This window comes from Chiroxiphia lanceolata, chromosome 6 (assembly GCF_009829145.1).
Source record: "Chiroxiphia lanceolata isolate bChiLan1 chromosome 6, bChiLan1.pri, whole genome shotgun sequence".
Classification (NCBI taxonomy): Eukaryota; Metazoa; Chordata; class Aves; order Passeriformes; family Pipridae; genus Chiroxiphia; species Chiroxiphia lanceolata.
Window position 1 is genome coordinate 9,318,770 of NC_045642.1, and position 20,679 is coordinate 9,339,448.

General features: G+C 38.5%; 1 protein-coding gene and 1 long non-coding RNA gene across 3 annotated transcripts in view; one reads left to right on the plus strand and one right to left on the minus strand.

The window, feature by feature from the left end:
* Nucleotides 1–17,823, minus strand: part of LOC116788153 — a 228,514-nt gene extending 210,691 nt beyond the window's left edge. Inside the window, exon 1 of the long non-coding RNA XR_004357553.1 lies at nucleotides 17,770–17,823. This is a non-coding gene — a long non-coding RNA (uncharacterized LOC116788153). The remainder of the gene's footprint in view (nucleotides 1–17,769) is intronic.
* OLFML1 (olfactomedin like 1) lies at nucleotides 3,258–11,591 on the plus strand. Of its 2 annotated transcripts, none has more exons than XM_032690654.1 (3): nucleotides 3,258–3,771; nucleotides 5,905–6,193; nucleotides 9,344–11,591. In XM_032690654.1, exons 1-3 carry the CDS (start codon nucleotides 3,601–3,603, stop codon nucleotides 10,120–10,122), a joined length of 1,239 nt encoding a protein of 412 aa, XP_032546545.1. In that variant the 5' UTR covers nucleotides 3,258–3,600; the 3' UTR covers nucleotides 10,123–11,591. The 2 variants fall into 2 exon arrangements, with proteins under 2 accessions (XP_032546545.1, XP_032546546.1); XM_032690655.1 differs by having other exon boundaries at nucleotides 6,095–6,193.
* Nucleotides 17,824–20,679: the final 2,856 nt, after the last annotated feature.

Below are 20,679 nucleotides of genomic sequence, written 5' to 3' on the forward strand. Positions count from 1 at the left end.
CACTGGGAATCTATTACAGCCACAGAGGGAACCAGCAGTGACACAGTGGGGTTAACGTGTTATGGCTTTGATGGTACAACAATCACATCTCATGATTCCTGTGAGGAACTCAGACATGCCTACAAGAAGCCAGAGTGGGACTGGAGGCAAGTCAAAGAACTGAGGAAGACCTGGAACAAGAAGCTCTGGTAGTAATGTGGAAGAGCTGGAGATCTGTGACAAATCAGAGAGGCCCATCTCAGACAAGGCAAGGAAGTGCCTTGAACAGTACTCTTGACATCTCCATGGCTGAGGCCCTTATCTCATGATAGATGAGATTTCTCCATCATTAGTGTGATGGAGAAGTAGTTTCTGCGAAGAGGTAAAAACTTACAGCTTACACACATTCTACTTGACAGTAACATGTTTTGCAGGCATCATAGAGGGCCACATATTGCTGCAAAGAGCCTGATTTATTGTAGCACTGGTCTAGTTTTACCAACTGAAATACCAGAAAGGAATTGACTTAAAAAAAAAAAACAAACCACAAACAGGAAAACATAGAATGCAATCATATGAGTGAAAAAATATCTTAAAGAAATACTGGGTTTTTACCCAAATCTAGTATTCACTCTGAACTGATTTCAACATCACTTTTAAAGCACAGAAAACTCCATTCAGCATCTGAAATCAAAACCACAAACACAGATGAGGAGCTGAAAATGCCTAATTTTCCATTTGGAAATCTCTAACAGCTGTCAAAATAGACACCAAATCGTAAAAAGGTGGGATAAGACCACAAAAGAAGCAACACGGTCAAGAAAAGAATACCATCTTACCCAGAGAGAAGACAAGAGCAGTGAAAAGGCATATGCACTTACATCAACACACTTGTTTCCTTCTAGAGGTTTGAGAGGTCTGTTAAATCGAGCTACTAGTGGTCACAAGAAGAAGTGTTCCTTAAGAACAAACTTTCTGTTCTGTTAGTGTGCAACATCCTGTGCACTGAGACCAACGTCTTACCAGGCATGCCAAGAAATCCTGCTTTAAATCAGTATCAAATATATATGTATACACATACACACATCACACAAATATATATATCATATATATACATAATATGTGGCTGGAAAAAAAAGTCACCTTTCTGTATATATCTAGGCAGAACAGAACTGGAATAACAAAGAAAAATAAAAAGACAACAAACAAACAAAACAAAACCCCAACAAACAAAACTGAAAGAAAAAAAAAAAACCACAAAAGGAAAATCCCCCAAAAAGCTCAGTTCTGTACCAGAGGCTATAACATGCCTTCCTGGAATGGTGCATTTTTCATGGAACCGTCATTACCATTTACTGTGAGATCATGGTTTAATAAGCATGGGAATCCCTCATTAAGAGAAATGCTTGGAAGCTTCTGGTCTTTGAACTGCTGGCAATTCTAAGAAATGATTAAGCAACTTTACAAAATCCAGCTCCATATACAGCATGCTTAAGCTTATCCAGGGTGTTTAGCATTTCAAGATATTTTGCCTTGTAGGTAATTTTCCCTGTCTTAAGATGAAGGAAAGAAAGTACAGATCTATACCTTGACTTTTAAGTGTGCTTTCTTGAAAGTAAGTTTGAAATATTTTGCTTAGAGTATGTTATTTGCTTGGGTGTCTGGAATCAAACAGAAATAAGGTTGTCCTGAAACTCATAAATGGTACTGTTCATCTAGTCAAGCCTTTAATTATAAAAAATTCACACAAACCTCTAATACCCTTTCTAAGGAAAACCTTTCAGTATGGAGCTCTGCTATGACTAATACTCTGACCTACTCTAATAAATTCTCCAAAGAGACTACTGTCTTATTTTAGATGGCAATCTAGACTACAGAGTGCAATTAAAAAGAATATTAAAAGCCATAAAGTTGCTACTTCGTATTACCTTCAGATAGGGCTTGCAGTCACAGCTTAAACCAAGCATGTTCCTAACCGCAGGCAAACTGTGTCAGATTTTGTTTTACACAGGTATGATTCTTTCCTCCACTAAATGAAGACATTAACCTCTTAAATTCTACAGTCTTCATCTCCTCATCACTGCCTTAGATTGTTGGGATAAACACACTGACCTCAGAGAACACTGAAGGATTTCAGGTTCACCTACGAGGTTAGAAAAGGGATCGTTTTTCTGTCATTCTTCCCCAGTGTTGTAGCTGATTGTCTTGTGGAAAAGCAGCACATGAGGTCAAGATGTTCCACAGTACATAATCAAGGAAGGCTACACACTTCCTAGGGTGTCTGTTTTCAGCACCAGGGTCCAAGCTTTCTGCCCTCCCAGGCAGGAGCTCTGAAGTAAAGGGAAATGACACTGGAGCAGAGGACCAAGTATTAGCCTCTCTGTGCACCACTGACTTTGCCTGTAAACAGGAACTGGCAAATTGTGAACACCTCTGAGGATAAAAGAAAACTAAAATACCAAATACTTATCTTGTACCAAATACTTCCGTGAAACTTGCCTGCAAAACACACACAACCACCATGCAATGATCAAACACACAGAGGTGAAAATCTGCCTGCTGTGACACACTTACCTGAATTCTGTCATGAAACAAAGGTTTGCACACAAGGTAGTCAGAAAGAAAAAGAAAACTCTGTAAATGTGAGGAGAGGGGAAAAAAAATGTAGAAAAAGAAAAATAGGGGGCAGGGAAATTGAAGAGGTGGAGAATTCTGAGAAATGGAAATGTCCAGTTTGGCTTCAGATACAAAGGGAGCTTTCTAACCTCCTAACACATGGTTTCCTAGCAAATACAGCATTAGCATAGCCATGGATATTTCCAGACAAGGAATCCAGTCATAAAAATTATGAAGTCAAATAAATAAGTATTGTCTGAAATGCAATAGACTCATGTAAGTCAATTATAATTCATTTTTAAGCCATCCTAAGAAGAATTATTATTTGAAAAGGAGAGCTCTATCATGGACTTAACTAAATTGATACAGAACTCTGTTAAGGATATTGATTGTAGCTGGAAAAGTACTGGCAAGTGAAGAGAAAAATGAGGGGTTTTTTTAAATAATTTTATCTACGGTTTTCAGTCCTGCTGTAAGTAGGCTGGAAGTGAAAACAATTGCTTTAGATTGTTTTACAGTGACAGCTGTGGCTGTTGAAATTGCTACAGACATTAAGCATCAGATCTCCCTATGAAAGGATGACCCGTGCTCTGCTGACTATGAATCTACGCTGACTTACACCGAGCACACACTGCACAGTGCTGGTCACACGGGAAAGCAGATGGGAGGAGAAAAGAGGAAAAATAAATTACTTTTATTTGTATTTAATAAAATTTGGCCCACAGGCTTTCTGTGACTCAGTACTGAACATCTGGGATTGATCACAGGATCACAGACCGAGAAGCAGTCATCTGGCTTCTAGAAATAAACATATTCAGTCCCTCTTCCACAACATTATTTTCTTAATGATAAAATGCAACGGCCATTTTAAGTCTTTTCAGTACTTGCAGCCACAGTGCTTTTAACTTTTTAGTGTTATTTTTTCACATCAGGGCATCAGAATGTTAAATTTCATTTGATCTTAGACTCGCAGCATTTGGGACTGCCCTCCACACACACACACACATGCAATTAATTCACTGCTATTCTGCTTCAAAATTTTATGGCACAATGGGAGTCCTGCAAGTCCAACTTTTGTTAGTTCCCTTCCTCACGAGCACCCTGGGAGCAGCGCAGTACCTGGTGCAGGATGCGGCGCTGATGAACTACATGGACCGGCGTTTCCTCTCCCTGGAGGTACGTGCTGCTACCTGCATCCTTCTGCAACTCTGCCTGCCTGCAAAGAGCTTTGAACACGTGTGAATGCTCTCCTGTGTGTGTGGACACAGAACAGACCGTGTGATGTACAATGCCAGGATGATACATTTCCAGCTTTTTCAAATAAATAAGTAAAACTGTAGCTAAACCTTGAACTATAATGATTCCTACTTGCCACATCATTTATAGCAGGATATAATTCCATAATGTTGTATTTTCATTCTGTAATCATGTGTATGTTTTGTTTTACAACACCAACGAGTTTAGCTAAAAATGCAAATGTTTATATAGTACTGCCACAGTCCATCCTAGGGAATAGTATAAACATATTGTCAGCAGTAGAAGTGCTGTCAAGTGTTAACAAGGAGTTAGAAGTTTATCAGGTATTTTTTCTATGTACAGATAAACTACTGTTCCAGGTGGGTTTAAGACACATTTATGTAAACTAGAAGTGTATCTTCACTTTAAATAATCCCCTTACAGCTAGGAGACTGAAATAAGTACTTCCTTTCAATTAATTATATATATGTACCAGTTCTTGCTTCTTTTTCTGCAGTAAAAATACTGCCAATACTGCAAAATACCTCTTCAGAATTGGTGTGCTATAATCATGTATTATTTATCTTAAATGATTAACATGTCCTTGGCTCCTGGCCTGCACTGGCAGACTTTTAGAGAAGCTCTAACTTGCCTCGTCTCATGTCCCTTTTTGTATAAAACTCTCACTGGTCTAAACATCACAACACAGAAAGAACTGAAGGATTATGCTGACATTCTGTTCCCATTGTGCAGAGTGAGATTTAAATTTTCTTAGCCACTATAGAAATAACTTCACATGGTAATTCCTGTTCTTTTTGGCACCGACTACAAATTATGCAACTCCACCTGTGGCATTTGGTGCAAGGGGCACCAAACAAAGAACAGGACAAAGGGTGAGGCAGACACTGAAGGCAGCACTTGAAAACATTTAAAATTAAGTCCTTGTAGAAAGCCATTAAAGAGCTTCCTGGGGATTTATGGTCATGTATAAATGGGGGAGGGAGGGAGGCACAAAGCAAACAAACCACCACCACCAAGTTTACGTGGAACATGTGCAAACTGCACTAATCATTCGGGAAACTCGGACATACCCTACTCAAACACCACCTTAAAACCAAAATACCCGAAATCTGTGTGTGAAGCACCAAACCAGAACACAAAATCTAGCAGTTAGATCTGCTATGGTTGTGTGTTTGGGCTCAAAGATTGGCTCAAATTCCTTATTTTACCAAAGTGGCAGCTGGGCCACTATTTTCAGGACACCTATGATCTTCATAGAAGCAGCTGCATTGCAACAGAGAAATCACATTCCTCACCACCGAAAACATTACTACTTTGAATTTAGGTGAAAAGAAATATGTTCAGGTTTGGTTTTGTTTTTTAAATATAACCAATTATTTGACACAGAGAAGAACCCCAAACAAACAAAAAACAAAACGAAAAAAAACCAACTAAAACTTCCTCAAATACAGCACACCGGTATTTTCATTTTCCCTTTTAAATGGATGCAAAATAGCTCCACTAGATTCTGCCTTGGTCAGAAGAGGCGTATTTATGTGAAACGTTCCTGTTGATAGGTCTGAAAACTAAATTGTTTTTCATTTTATTGGGACAGAAGCACTCACGTAACACATTTTCTACTTCTAGAAATTTAAGTAAACTAGTCAGAAACAAAGGTGTATTTTCTCAAAGAAAACTTTGAGACTGCTTCACCAGTGGTCCTACAGGAGGAATTCCAAAGTTTCTGAAAAGCGAGTCATGGGAGGTTTTGTACCATTAAGTACCTCTGGCTGTTTCCACTGGAGAACTTTCCCTTCTTTAAGCAGCAAAACAAAGTATCTGGCTGTCAGTAAACACATCAAGGCAAAAAATGTGGGGTTTTGTCCAGACCTTGTGCCAGTCTCATGTGTCCTCTTCACACAGATAGCCAGGAACAGCCGCTGGTTTGAAACAGATGGGGGGGGCAGGACTGGACAGGAGAGAACAGCATGGGGTTTTTTTAAAGTAATCATGAATGATGTTGTAATGTATACAGAATATCCATGTATTTTCTTCCTGTGTTCCAAACTTAAGAAGAGGCTGGAAAAATGCAACCAAGACATACTGGATTACGTGGACGAATTCCGAGACTTTTCAAAGATGGCACTGTCGCGCCTGGCGGGACTGAACTCTTATAAGGCTGAGGTTAAAAGGGAAGTACAGAATTTGCTCACAAGAATTGAACGAGCACAAAGGGACATTGACTATTTTGGATCTGTCACAGATTCTAACCCATGCATAGAAGTGCACGAAGACCTGGTGAAACAGCAGCTGCTTGAAGAGGCAGAAGGAAAAAAGAAACTTAAACTCATGCTTAATGCAAGTAAGAACAGTTTGCTTTTCAGAATGAGCCAGTACTTCAACCAATGTGTGAATGCTGATAGAGGGATAACAGATTTCCATTACCTATGTGGATACCACAGATAATTGCAAGGGGGTTTGGCTGTGAAAATATTACACTTATAAAAACTATGTATATGCAAAAAAGGTATGGGAGAGGGAGGGAAGAAAGGACAGGTCAAACATTTATTTTGCAGATATCCTAACTGCATATCAAATTAATTCTTTGGATATCAAATTAATTCTTTGGAAGCTGCTTTTTAGTATAAAGTAACGTAAAATCCTCTGAAGAATATGCATTTCTGAGTACTGCAGCTATAATAAGGAATTAATGGTGGCCTTTGTTTTCTGGAGTGGGCAAGGGTCAAAACCTCAACTCAAAAGTGAGTTAATAAACACTTCATTCACAATTTGCATCTGGTTTACTGTCCTCCTCTGTTACTCTTTCTCTCTCTCTCCCCTCCTAGGTACTTTATCAGGAGAGCACTCTGGCTTAGCCATAAGCAAAGCTCAGTTCTGATTTGAAAATCAAATGTTAGGGTACCTAGCATGAAGCATATATACACATATATATATATATACATATATATATATACATACACACACACACATACAATCTATACTTTAAAAAAAATTAAATTTATAATTATAAGTATTTTTACCTTAAAAAGTTGAGTTATAAATATAAATTATGTATTGTAGACATATTTAAAAGTAGTCTGTTTTCTTTTCATGGAAGTGAGATATGAAAAATAAACAATAAGACATATTAACTGTTATTTTTTTAAAAAGACAGGTGAAAGACCTTTAGCATCATCAATTACATAATTCCACTAAGTTCAATAGAATTAGACTGACTGAATTTTACGAATAAATTTACAATTTCTTTCTTGAACTTTTCTAGCAAAACAGTATTAAGGTAGCTGGTTACAAAAGCAATCATCTATTCTGTTTCTAAGCTCTAATCATACACCACAATTGAGTGCTTTGACTATCAATATTTGTTTTCCATATACAGCACTTTTCAACATTAAGTATTTTTTTCAGAAAAGCAAAAAAATTGGGGAATTTTTAAACTGACTGTGTTTAGGACACTTCGAAAATTATATCTTTCTGAAGGTTTAAGGGGGAGAAAATTACTTTCCATTTTCCCTTGCTGGAAATTATTGTGGCAGTTCTTAGTAACTTTACTTTCAACTTTTATTTTACTGTCAATACTAGTCAGAAGCTTTTCCCATTGAAGTCAATGGCAAAACTAATCCCTGTATAGATTTTACAGAACTTGGAAAAAGCAGCAAGGCCCTCAACAGTAGCAAATAGCATCTCTGCTTCTATGCCATCATATCTTATCCAGAATCTATGATTATTTTTGCTGAGTCACTCCAAAACTCAGGCAGAAAAGTGCTTTTTAAGTCCAGCTATGTTACTGGTTTTGGTTCAAGTTCACACAGCCTTGAAAACAACGATGTAGAATCACAGTTTTTACATGCAATAGCCAATGCCTCACCCTGCTTTGGGTGGGAAAAGCAAAATTATCTTCTGCACATTTTGGGGTGTGATAAGAAATAGTGGGCTTTGAAGGTATCATTACCAAAATTTTTCCACGTTCCCTGCAAACTTCTTGCTTACTGTGAATGTCTTGATTTCTCCATCTCCCTCCAAAAACCAAGAGGGAGTTAAAAATTTTCTCTCAAGAGACACTCCATAGATTTGTGACAGTAACCTGGTTATTTCTCCTGCAGAGGAAGATGCTGCTAATGCTGGTTAGGTATTTTGATTCAGCACCTTTAAGTTTCTACAATCTGTCTAATCTAGAAACGTTACTTTTGAGAAAGCTATTATGTCTTGTTCAGAGATGGTGCTTCCAGAGTGAGAACTTCCAAAAACAGCACCCCCCCGCCCCCCAAAAGCTCCATGCTGTAGCAGTAACATCCAAATTCTTTGATTAGAGGGTATCAGTACACACAAATGACATAAAGATTGCTTTCTACAGGCAACTGGAATCTTGCCACTGACTTCAATAGGTTCATATCAGGCCAAATAGGGAGGCTGGTTTTGCTTTCTCTATTTCATCTGCTGCCAGAACTTCCTGCCTTAGAGCTTTGTTTGTTCTGTTTACTGAAATGGCTGCACTTCACTGAGAGCAATTCTTTAAACTTCAAATACTGTGCCTTGTAATTTATGGGTGCCTTTGGTAAACAAGCCTGTTAATATGCTTTGCAATAGAGTTTGTGCTGAAAAGGATGGTGCTTGATAAAGATCTTAGCGTCTAAATGCCTGAGTCTTCACAAGCTTGATGCTTTTTGGTTTTAAACTTCTATGCAGAGTGCATACAAAATGCAATGAAGCCAAAATTATGACTGGATCTCTGTGATGTCAATTTTAACCCTATAGGGAGGTAAAGAACTATGCAATCCCACCAGCCATGCCCCCGGCACAAGAATTGATAACACAGACACCATACCAGTTCTTTAAAGAATATATGCACATTCCTGGTTTTGTGATGTATGCATTTGTTCTAATTCCTTTGTGCTGCAGGTGTTGGGAAGGGGAATGGGAAGATAGCCCAGTGTTTTGGATTTCTGTTGTGCTGATCTATTTTTATTTGTCTTTATAATATAAATGCATAAAAAGAGGCTAAGTGAGGATAAGAGAAATCCTGAAAGAAAAATGCTATACATGTGGCATATCAGGAAAATGGATTTTGATTTGTACGCCTTCAATAGGATATAAATTTGATTATTTTACTGTGTTAACCTAAATCAGAAGTCAGTTCTCTGAAGTAAAAAATTATAACCCTGTAGAAGAACTGACAAGAATAATCACAGAATCAGTAACTGTGCTCTTAGTCTCCTCTCAGGTACACAAATGGAATCCCTTTTGGATAACACTGGTCTAACAGAACAAAGCCCAACACACTATGGGTAGCTGAAGACACACAGTTTTCTTAGCAGGAATATCTCATATAAAACTATCTTCAGCACAATTTATCATAACCACACTGCTGACATCTACTGATACATAAACCCTTGTTTTAGAGTAGAATTGAAAGGAAACTAAGGGTTTCAAAGAAAGGAAACTAGAAAATTCACAGATATCCTAATTTTCTTTTCCTTTGGTTGTTTCCTTGCAGGTTGTGACCACATGCTTGCAGGTATTAAGTCCCTAAAGATAGTTAAGAAGACTGGAGATAAGCATGGCTCTTGGATGAAAGATCCTGGCAAAAAGCATACGAAGATTTATTTATTAAATGGTTCTGTAAATAATGTTATTTTTGAATTTGCAAATATAATGACATTCATGGAAAACAATCAGACACTGAGTGCTCGCAGAGTCACATTGCCATTTCCCTGGGAAGGAACTGGCCACGTCATATATCAGGGTTTCCTCTTCTATCATAGATATGGTTCCTTAAATGAGATTATTAAATTCAATATACAGAGCAGAAAAGTAGCTGACCAAATGCTACTGCCAGGGGCTGGAAGGATTCCTGCCTATCAGCTTTCACCACACACAAAAATAGATCTTGCCATTGATGAGCAAGGGCTCTGGGCAATCCATGCAGAGCCAGAGACTGGAGGAAACATTGTCATTACTAAAATCAACCACATAACTATGGCAGTGGAGCACACCTGGGATACACCCTGCAGCAGCAAGGATGCTGAAGCAGCTTTCATGGCATGCAACACACTCTACGTTGTCTACAACTCTCCCAGCGGAGGCACCTCTCGCATACGATGTGTTTATGATGTTTTGGATGCTGTAAACACCTATGAAATCCCAGCACTGCATTTCCCAAGACGCCAGGGGAGCCATTCCACTATACATTACAACCCCAAAGAAAAGCAACTCTTCGCTTGGGGTGATGGATCCCAGATCATTTACAAGCTTCGCACGCAGCAGAAAATTTAGAATCTTTAGCAACTTTTCAAATAGACTTAAAAGCTGCCAGTCCCATGTCAACATGACCATTAACATGTATTAAAATTACATTATGCCCATCCATTACAACTTTCACCTATTTCACATAACTTTAGGCTTATGTACCCCAGTGATCTTAAACTAATGTCCAATGACGAATATGTAAAGTCCCCATTATTATAAATTACATGATGACTAAATGCTACATGTGGACAACCCATACACACACATGCTAGTCCTAAAGTCTAAGGTTAATTAAAAGGAATAACAATCCATCTCTGACATGTTCTCTTCCTCTCAAAGTTATGTATTCTGCTTCAGTGCTGTGGAAATCAAATCAGAAGTCCTTCCTGTCCAATACACACTATCTGACAATCTCCACCACTCTGAAGGTCGGTTTAGAAAGCCTTCTGGTAAGCAATATAAAAATCACATGCTTCCAGAGAAATTATCTGTAAGTTTTAACTGCAGAGGTTTATTACATCACAAAGTATAAGAGTACAGACCCTCACAAACATGGTTTATATTTAACATTTAACTCTCGTATATCGCATCAAGTTTATTCTTAATCATCGAACTTCTAGAGTATTTCCATTACATTTCCACATTATTCTTATCCATATAGCTGTACAGTCCACTTTTGAACCTGACCATACATTAGCTGCAGCTAAATATTAACTCTTATCAGCTTCAAGTTGGTACTTTTCAATATTTTTTTAGAGCATAACTGCTTGTGTGTCAGAAGGAATGTTCCTAGATTATCCTGTTCTGTATCAAACACTATTTTTTTAAATGTTCTACATGTCACTCTTTGTTTCCCTTCTCATTAGTCCTCTTTCAGCATCTAGTTGGGAGGCATTTCCCAATGCTTCAAATCACTTCCACTGGTCGTAGCAGAATCTTTCTCATCCTGTCCTCCAACTCCAGGAAAATACCTGTTCAAAAAGGTGGCCCTGATGAGCACAATGGTGCAAGAGAGGGCATGTCATTGCTCAGTCCTGTGTTAGTGAGTAACAGATAAACTCCAGGTAAATACAAATACACTTTTGTTTCAAAAACCAAACTGACTTTTAGTGTGAAAACAGGCACTAGCTGTAGTTTTGAGTTGTTGTGGTTTTTTAATTTTAATGACATCTGTATTTCTGTTTAATAACAAACAAGCAAAAAAAAAAAACCCATAGAGGAAAAATAAACGCAACAAAAAAAGTCTCCCCCAAAACCCACAAAAAGTGGTGCTCGAATAGCAGTCCACAGCTGTTTCTACAGAAAGCCCATTTTGTTCTTTACACTGAAAGAGCTGTTGTTCTGCCTAAAAATAGCCACAACAGAACAGCCAAACAGCAGAGAATGATTTTGAAAAGGGCTTCCAGAATTCAACTAAGAGTGTATAGACTCCTGAGCTGTAATAGTGATACTCTGCTTTTAGAAAAAAAAAACTGTAACATTCTAAGCAGCCTTAATGATTAGAGCATTACTTCTGTGTTACAGAAGCCATAGGAAAGCACAATTAAAGACATCTCAGGCTGAAAGTGAGTTGACACTGGTTTCCTGTGTGACCATGGGCTAAAGGCAGGCTTGACTATTTGGCCTTTTATTCCTCATCTGTAAAAATAAAAACAGCTAAATACAAAATGGTATTAGCCACCTTTGGAAGGCTTTGAGATCTTTTACTGCGAGAAGATGTGCAATTTGCTTTATTTAAGAAATAAAAGCTTTTGATGCAAACATGGATTGAGTCTGTTCTTTAGAAAAGGTATTCTTGGGATGTGCCACATGCCACACTATTACAACAACAGAGAAAGCCTATGTTACTGTTTTACGTAGGGATTTCAATGAGCCATCCTCAAAAGTTCAAGCAGGATCTTCTCTGAACCTTGCTGCCTGGGAAATCCAAGCTTCATAATAAATTTAAAGCACCCTGTGCCTGACAGTGGCCAAGACTTCTCACCTGCAGGAGATGGAGACATAGCCGCCTTGCACAAGGTCTCCCAGCACTCCATAAAAGAATTGCTCATTGACAAGGCCCTTCTTCCCCATCACCTGGTCCTTTCCCTGGAGTGTGAGGAGATTCCATCTCCTCTGCATGGAGCCCCACGGAAGAGGGGAGGAGAGGGGTTAGAATCCTTAGAGCCACTGTGCCAGCCCTACACAAGGAGTCTGTTGCAGGCCACTGAAGGAGTTCCTTGGGACCTGGAGGTGGGGGCGGTTCTTTTGAGTCTGAAGCTCACTCTGGCTCTGTTTTATAGTTTTGAGGATGAACTTTCACATTGATTTTGTTTTTCTAAATCCCCATGGATATTTTTAGTATTCTTCTCTAACTCAAAATATGATCCAATCGCCGCACTCATCTGTGAGTCTCCACCACGTGTGTTTCACCACGGCTATGACAAAGATAAAGAACAACTTATAACACTTCAGTCTTGCTCACACTCTTCCTGGAGCACAACACAGATTAGGTTACTGGTCCTGCAGCATGAAATAAGCTGGGAAATGAGTTGTGGGTTGGGGTAGCATATGAATTTTGCGGACTAGAGTGACAACAGTATCTTGGGCTTACAGCAGCAATGACACAGTTGAGAGAGTCATGTGTGCGAATATGCTCTGTGCTGCTGATCAATTCACATTCAGGTAAGAAAAAGACAGCATGCTTTCTCCTCCAACTTTTTGATAATCTCATAAATATATATGATCTCATTAATTTTCATAACTGATAGCACACAAGCAGATATTTTTGAGGAAGGCAGAAGAGGCATTTGGTTAACTCCTGGATGAAAAAGGGTAAAAATGAGGACTGCCTGTTCAGAAATGGAAAAGAAATAGTCACGAGTATCTGAACTGAATAATCTGCTCCAGTATAGCAGTCTCCAAAAAGCAAGGACAAAGCACTGTTGGCAAAGCAGTACTAAGCCGTGACAAGACTGCATGAAAGAGGGCACTGACTCCCAGTTCAGGTAGATGATATGATTGTTACCATGGGAATGAAATTGGTACAAGGAGATGAACACAGAGAAGTCTTCATCAGGAACAAAAAACACAAATGAGTTTATGACCTCCAACTTCACCATCTAGATAACATCCATTACTGCCCTTGTCCTCTCACAGTGTGCCTTCTCCATGTGCTCATTTCATCTGAACCACTGGCTTTTTGCTTTTTCAGAGCTGCGTTTTCATGTTCGGACTCGACAGACAGGTCCCTCTTGTGTTGGCTCTTTTGCTTTGCTGCAGCTCTCAGGGCAGAATCCAGTGCTCTGCACTATGACAGTGGGATCATCATCCTCCTAACAACAGCAGCACTCCTCGATGCTTTGGCTGCAATAAAGGTCCCTCACCTCTTCACTGATACCAAAGTCACCTTGTCCTTTCCTGCATTAAATCATGACTGACTCTTCCACAGAAAGTTGGCTCACGTCAGGATAATCTGCAAGGATTATGTCCTGTTTGCACTCGAAACAATCAGAATTATCACAGACAGAAAGGTTTTCAGCCTTCTCTGATTTGTTGACACCTGTGTGATGAATTTAAGCTTTCTAAAAACACTGTGCTTGCTTACTTTTTTGTGGATGCCAAGGATCTGTGGACTGTATGTTAAAAGCAACTTGCCAGTACAGCAGAGCTTGATGCTGGGAGCATGGTGTAAATTATGTCAGTATAACTGGGTTTATTTCTAAAGTACCCGTCAAAGATAAGTTTGATTCTCAAGAAAATATTCTTCCTTTCTCTTTTTCTTCTTCTTTTCTATCTGCCTGGATCTGGAGGATGTGAGCCTGTTTTAGCATTCATGCAAGCAGACATCATATAAGAAAAACCCACACTACATATTTATAACAGATGGGTTTACCACTAAGCAGTGCAAATATTACATGCCTACTGTCATCCTGCTCTGTAGCAGTGCATTTTTTTCCCCACATGCTGTCTCCCACCCCTTGTGCCAGAGTCACCAGTCAGAGGACATGGCTGCAGAGACAGTGCATGGAAGCTCAGCAAAGAAACTGCAGAACCGAAATCATTGAGATGCAGCTCCCCTAATACTGAAGAAATAGCTCCTCCTGAAGGCAAAAGTCCAGACCTGTGACTTTTTAAGTTATTTGAACTTTTCATGGTTTTTCATTGCATATAAGAAAATAACATTTTATTATACTTGCACCGTACTGAGCCCTAAGCCCAGAAAAAAAAGAACGTACAGAATCACAGAGTTGATTAAGTTGGAGAAGACCTCTGACATCATTGAGTCCAACCTTTGAGTGAACACTGCCTTGTCAACTAGACCATGGCACTAGGTGCCACATCCAGCCTTTCCTTAAACGCCCTCAGGGATGGTGACTCCACCACTTCCCTGGGCAGCTTGATAACCCTTTCTGTGAAAAAAATTCCCCCTGATGTCCAGTCTGAACCTCCCCTGGTGCAGCTTAAGACTATGTCCTCTCATCCTGTCAGTGTTTGCCTGGGAGAAGAGGTCGACCCCCACTAGGCTACACTCTCCTTTCAGAGAGTTGTGGAGAGTGATAAGGTCACCCCTGAGCCTGTTTTTCTCCAGGCTAAACAACTCCACTTTCCCCAGCTGCTCCTCATAGGACTTGTGCTCCAGACCCTTCACCAGCTCCATTGCCCTTCTCTGGACCTGCTCCAGCACCTCAATGTCCTTCCTGAACTGAGGGGCTCAGAACTGGACATGGGACTCGAGGTGTGGCCTCACCAGTGCCAAGTACAGAAGGACAATCACTTCCCTGGTCCTGATGGACACACTATTCCTGATACAAGCCATGTGCCATTTGCCTTCTTGGACACCTGGGCACACTGCTGGCTCACATTCAGCTGCTGTCAACCAGCATCTCTGGGTCCTTTTCCATCAGACAACTTTCCAGCCACTCATCCCCAAGCCTGTAGCAATGCATGACCCCGGTGCAGGAACCGACACTTCTCCTTAGAGACCTTTCCCATTAAAGATGCCATAAATTCTGTGACATCATTACTGCAACTACACAGGGCATTTAGAAAAACAAACTATTGCTAATAGTAGCTGATATTTTAAGGGATAAGACTAAATAACTGACTATGCACAAGAATTAGCAAATCATATGGGGAGTTTCCCTAAGAAACAAGATCAATTTAGAAACATACCTCTCACCGTGGGTTACGGTAAAACAGGCATAAGAAAGACAATATTGAAGTTTTTTTTCCATTTTGTTCATATCTTATAAGTATAAAAATTTTCTCTTGTGATTGAAATGAACAGTTAATTTCAATTAGAAAATCTTGTGCTCACTGACATGAGAATAAAGTCATCTGGAGGTTGCATACAAAGCAGAAAGGGGATGTGCACACATGCCCATTATGACAGGATTCTCAGTATTAGAAGGAGGTTTAATTTATGACTCAACATTTTCCAATGTTATGTGTGCAAATATACGTGTTGTGCACACACACACACACACACACATATATGTATTTATAAATCCTTAAAGGTTTTCTGTTGGTGATATCTGGGTGTTGCTCAGTTTTTTCAGCTGTTCGCACCAACAGTATAAACCCCGGGTTTAATTTGTCTTGGAATTTATTATTGCAAAAAAAAAAAAAATCTCTGAAATGCTCCCTATGTGAGTGTCATATTTATTATAGATAACCATCTGCCTTTCCTTTTTATTTTGAGCTGACTTCTCAGTGGGACTGACCCCATGCAGTGAGTCAATGCCCACTCCATGATCACAAGACTGAGGCTTTTCTTTTTGCTCTTTGAACTGTTTCTTAAGAGTAGAGGAACAAGGGAAAAAATATCTGTAGAAAATGTTTTGTTATTTGATAGACCTTTAGGAGTATCTCAAAAAGTAAATACTTCTAAAATGGCTAATTTTTGAGAGTTCTAAGTAGTCTCTGACCTGATTTTGTATTTCCCAATACTGTCTTCATCCAACTAATGACAGTCTGAAAGATCCAGCATTTGGGAGCAGTGGTAGAAATACCCACTTTAGGACATGTTGGGCCTGTAAAGGAAAATACATCTTTGTTTCTGACTAGTTTACTTAAACTTCTAGAAGTAGAAAATGTGTTATATGAGTGTTTCTGTCCCAATAAAATGAAAAACAATTTAGTTCAGGTTAGTTTTTTATTCCCAGAGCAAACATTCTAAATCATCACTTTGCTTTTATATAATAAATACATTATATACATCAGAATTTGAGGATGTTATGGCCTAGATTTCCTTTAAATTAGATGAGAAGCAGAAAATATCAAAATTGACAAAAAAAGTCTTAATCTTGAGAGCTGGTCATTTTTTTTTTCATAATGCCTGTAATAAGTTATGTTTATACACAGGGCTCTCTTGACCTGTTTGGAGTAGTCAGATATTTCTGTTCAGACCTATATGGAGGTTTAGATAAACCTGCAAGAATGTGCTTTTATAAAGTAAATTTTTTAAAACAAATCTTTGGTATTCTGGAGTAAACACATTTATTTACCAGCATGTGCCACAACCAACTTTTGTATTTTCATGATTTACATTGTGTATGCCACAGGGGTTCCAGTGGTTGTCATAAAGAATGTACAGAAATATTGAACTTAATTTGTTTGAAACAAATGTGTGATTTTCCCTACACAAAATAATACCTACACGGAGTACAGAGGTTATTTAACATAAGGAGTTTCCAATGCTGTTTTAACTGTATTTTTACCTTAAACACTAATAGGATTTCCAAACAAAACCATAGCCACAGAAAGTCACACTATCAATCCTAACTTTACTAGACCTGTCCTCATTTTTAGCCTGTAAGTTTTCACAAACTGTGAGTTCAAAGACTTGGAATTGCTACACTCTGAGGAACTTACTCTCATGAAGAGGACAGTGAGATCTCTAATGAACACAGGCTAAGCAGAGGCTCAGTTGTTTGCTGCCTTGGGTCCCTACTATCAAAGCATTATATCCAGTTTCTGCTACCTCAGTGCTGTTTTCTGTGTGCTAAACCAATTCTTTCCAAGTTTAGCTGTCGTCAAAGACTCAACTTTTGGCCTACCCCTTTCTAACAAAATTCATCTGAAAAATGGTCAGAAAAAAATAGGATAAAATTCCGTAAGGACAAGAGCAAAGACTGCCCTTGGGCAGGAATGGTTTTCACAATTACAGAAAAGCTCCCAAGCTTCAAATATGTAAAAAGCTATTGCAAAGCAGAAGAGAAGCATCTTTATCAAACTGCAGTCAGGTTAGACATCACAAAGTTCTCTGACTACAAGGCTACTGAGCCTTGGCACAGACCTTTTCATCTCAGAAATTTTCAGTGACAGGAGACTTGCAATATCCACTGTCAGGAACAATATTGGTTTGAGCAACCTTGAATTTTGGCAGGCGATAGATCACAAGAGCAGTTACCTGCAGAGAGGAGGAGTGGTCTCTGGGGCCCTATCTAAGCCATCCTGGCAAGTTAACTGAGAAAAATGAACATATTGTCAGGTGCCTATTTTTTCCTCTAGGAATCAGTGCCCCTCCTGAAAATTGGTGAAGCTCCAAAGCTGACAAAAAAATCACTTGAATAGACCAGCTTTTCTGTATTTGCATATGGGACACTCAGTCTGTGTGGTCTGATGTTGCATTCATTTGATTTGAAATATGATCGGCAATAGTTGAAAAATAGATTATTTTATTACCCTTACCTGGGTTCTCTTGTCCCATGTTTGTGATAAATGAGGTTAGAAACAGTATTTTAATTAGGATGTCCAAGTAAAGATCATTTAAATAGAGAACTGTTGCACCTGATTGTTCTGTGACCTCAAAGTTAATCATCATTTTCTTAATCTTAATTGGCTGAAAAAGGAAAGAATCAAAGATATGAACACTATTTGCTAATGCAATGAATTCGATCCTAAACTTCTTACACATTTATCTGTTATCCAAATACTATTTTATAAGTAATCATCTTACAGTATTTTTAGGAGCAGCACTGATCTTATATTTGGTACTTTTTTCTCTGATCCCATGTAATACCTGCAACTTTCTGTAATCATTAACACCCAGAAAGAATTAAGTGCTTTGGGGAGTTTTTAAATATAGGGGTTTTGTCAGACTATTTAGTTTAAACAACACATGTGACCAATTATTTTTTCTTTTAAACTGCTTGCATTATTACTGTCCATTTACTTCAACTGAGGATTAGAAGATAGTGCCAACATAATTTCCTGTGTATATACTCAATTTAAAATCAATACTGTCCCATACAGAAGGATGGCTCTCCCTGTAAGAACTGCAAAGATTTACTTTGGCTTTATGCTCGCACTGTATTTTTCCAAAAGCAATTTTAATGTGTCTGCAAGATGCATACTGCTTTAATGCCAGCTTTCCAGTGCCACATGTACAGTTGGTAAAAACAACTTTGACAGAAAAGATTCAAAACCTGGTTTAAACCCTTAGCTCTTTTTATACAGAAGAAAAAAAAAAATAAAAAAATCTGAAATCAGGTATTTCAGTCCCAGAGGCAATCACCTCTGAAGTCTGTGCAGAACTTGTATCACCATGGAAAATGTTATGTCCTATCAGTATCTCAAAAAAAATTTATTTCAGTAATCTTTCTAGCAAAAGCAATTTTGGTGAATGCTATGAATTTTTTGTCTGCTCCCCCATTTCAGAAGCTAGCGAGTACATCCAGAAAAAATGCATTTCCTTTTCAACTGTTTGGCCATAAAATGCAAACATAAACTTTCAGGATTAATAACAGCAGTAAAGTCAAAATGTATTGTTTTAAGTTTACAGAACTTGTATGTAGGCAAACTGAAAAAACCTCCAGGCTACTCTGAATCCTTTTTTTTCCCCGCCCCTATAGTATTGATATCATAAGAAAAATAACATATTCCCATTCTTGCTGCACATTTGGTACCACTACATTTCTAATCAGTCTTATCAACAAATAATTTCTTACTAAATTTCAAAGAACTATCATTAATTCCCCAACCATAAATTGTATGATACAGAATTACAGAATCATTAAAGTTGGAAAAGACCTCCAAGATCATCAAGTCCAATCGTCAACTTAACACCATCCTGCCAACTAAAATATAGCATTAATGCCACATCTACTCATTTCTTGAACACGTCCAGGGATGGTGGCTCCACAACTTCCTTGGACAGCCCATTCCAATGCTTAAGGACCCCTTTGGTGAGAAAATTTTTCCTAATATCCAAACTGAACTTCCCCTGGTGCAACCTGAGGCCATTGCCCCTTGTCCTGTTGATAGCTGCCTGGTAGAGAGTTGTAGAGGTCTCTCTGAGCACCCTCTTCTCCAGGCTAAACAACCTCAGCTCCCTCAGCTGCTCCTCATTGTGGTCCAGACCCTTCACTATCTCTGTGCCTCCCCTCAATGTCTCTCTCACAGTGAGCAGCCCAGAACTTTAAATAGGCACTTTGAATAAATCTATTTTCCTTATCAAACTTATACCAAAAGGTGAAATGTTTGTTATACTAACCAATAGGTACGAAGGATGTACATTTTTTTTTTCTATCTAAGAAATTCAAAATATGTTGGCAACGGTCAGAAACTTGTATGTTTATGTTTTGACACGCACAAGCAGGAAAAAAAAAGTACACAAGTGTACAAATACAAAACAATCCATATGAGCCATTATAGTTTTCCAGGTGAAATCAAAACTCTATAACCATGTATCTTAAGCTTATTTCATAACAGCACCATCTTTTTCTTGAAGACCAGAAAAGATGTAATTTTTTAAAATTAAAACATTTGAGTTCTCGCCACCCACCACCATCCAGCTACTTCTGCAACATAAACCTCCAAAGACTTATCAGTCAGAGCACAGCACTGAAATCCAGGTGGCACAATTAAGTTGCAGTTTATCTTACTATACGTGATTTTATTGGCTCCCTCTAATGGAATTATAGGGCAAGGAAGGTGCTGATTATCATATCCATAAGCAAAATTTTGGTGAATTATTTATATTAACATTTGTCATTATATTTGTCTGATACTACTCACAACATTAAATTAACTTCAACACTGTAAGTATTAGTATCCATAAACATCACTTCCAATTTCACCCTTGTTTGTGTCTATGCTAAAAGAATTTGTTTGGCTGTTTGGTGAGGAAATACAACATCACATGACCAACTAACCAGAAAAACAATAAGGAACGCTCATAAACAAGGTATGAATACTTTTTGAAAAGGAATGTGCTATGTACACAGAAAGAGAATCCTGGTATCTGACAATGTGCATGCACGACAAAGGAGAACTAAATTCATGTCCTTATTCATTCCATTCCTTCAGGGAAACAAATATTTAATCTGTGTACAGTTGCACTGAATAAAGTCAGTGTTCTGGTTTCTCTGTGAGCGGTGAACTAGGCTTTAAGACCAAAGGAGTTTTTTAAAGGAGCCTGAAAGAAGTGAACCTTTTCCTGAATATATCAGCTAAAAAGAGATCTTAACAGCAGGAATAAATAATTTACAATATCAAAAAGTGAAACATTTCTCAGGCTGAATCTGTGAGATACAATTCAGCTCTGGATGCAGAAAGCTACTGTCTTAAGCTACAGTAATGACAGAAATGCAGCCATTA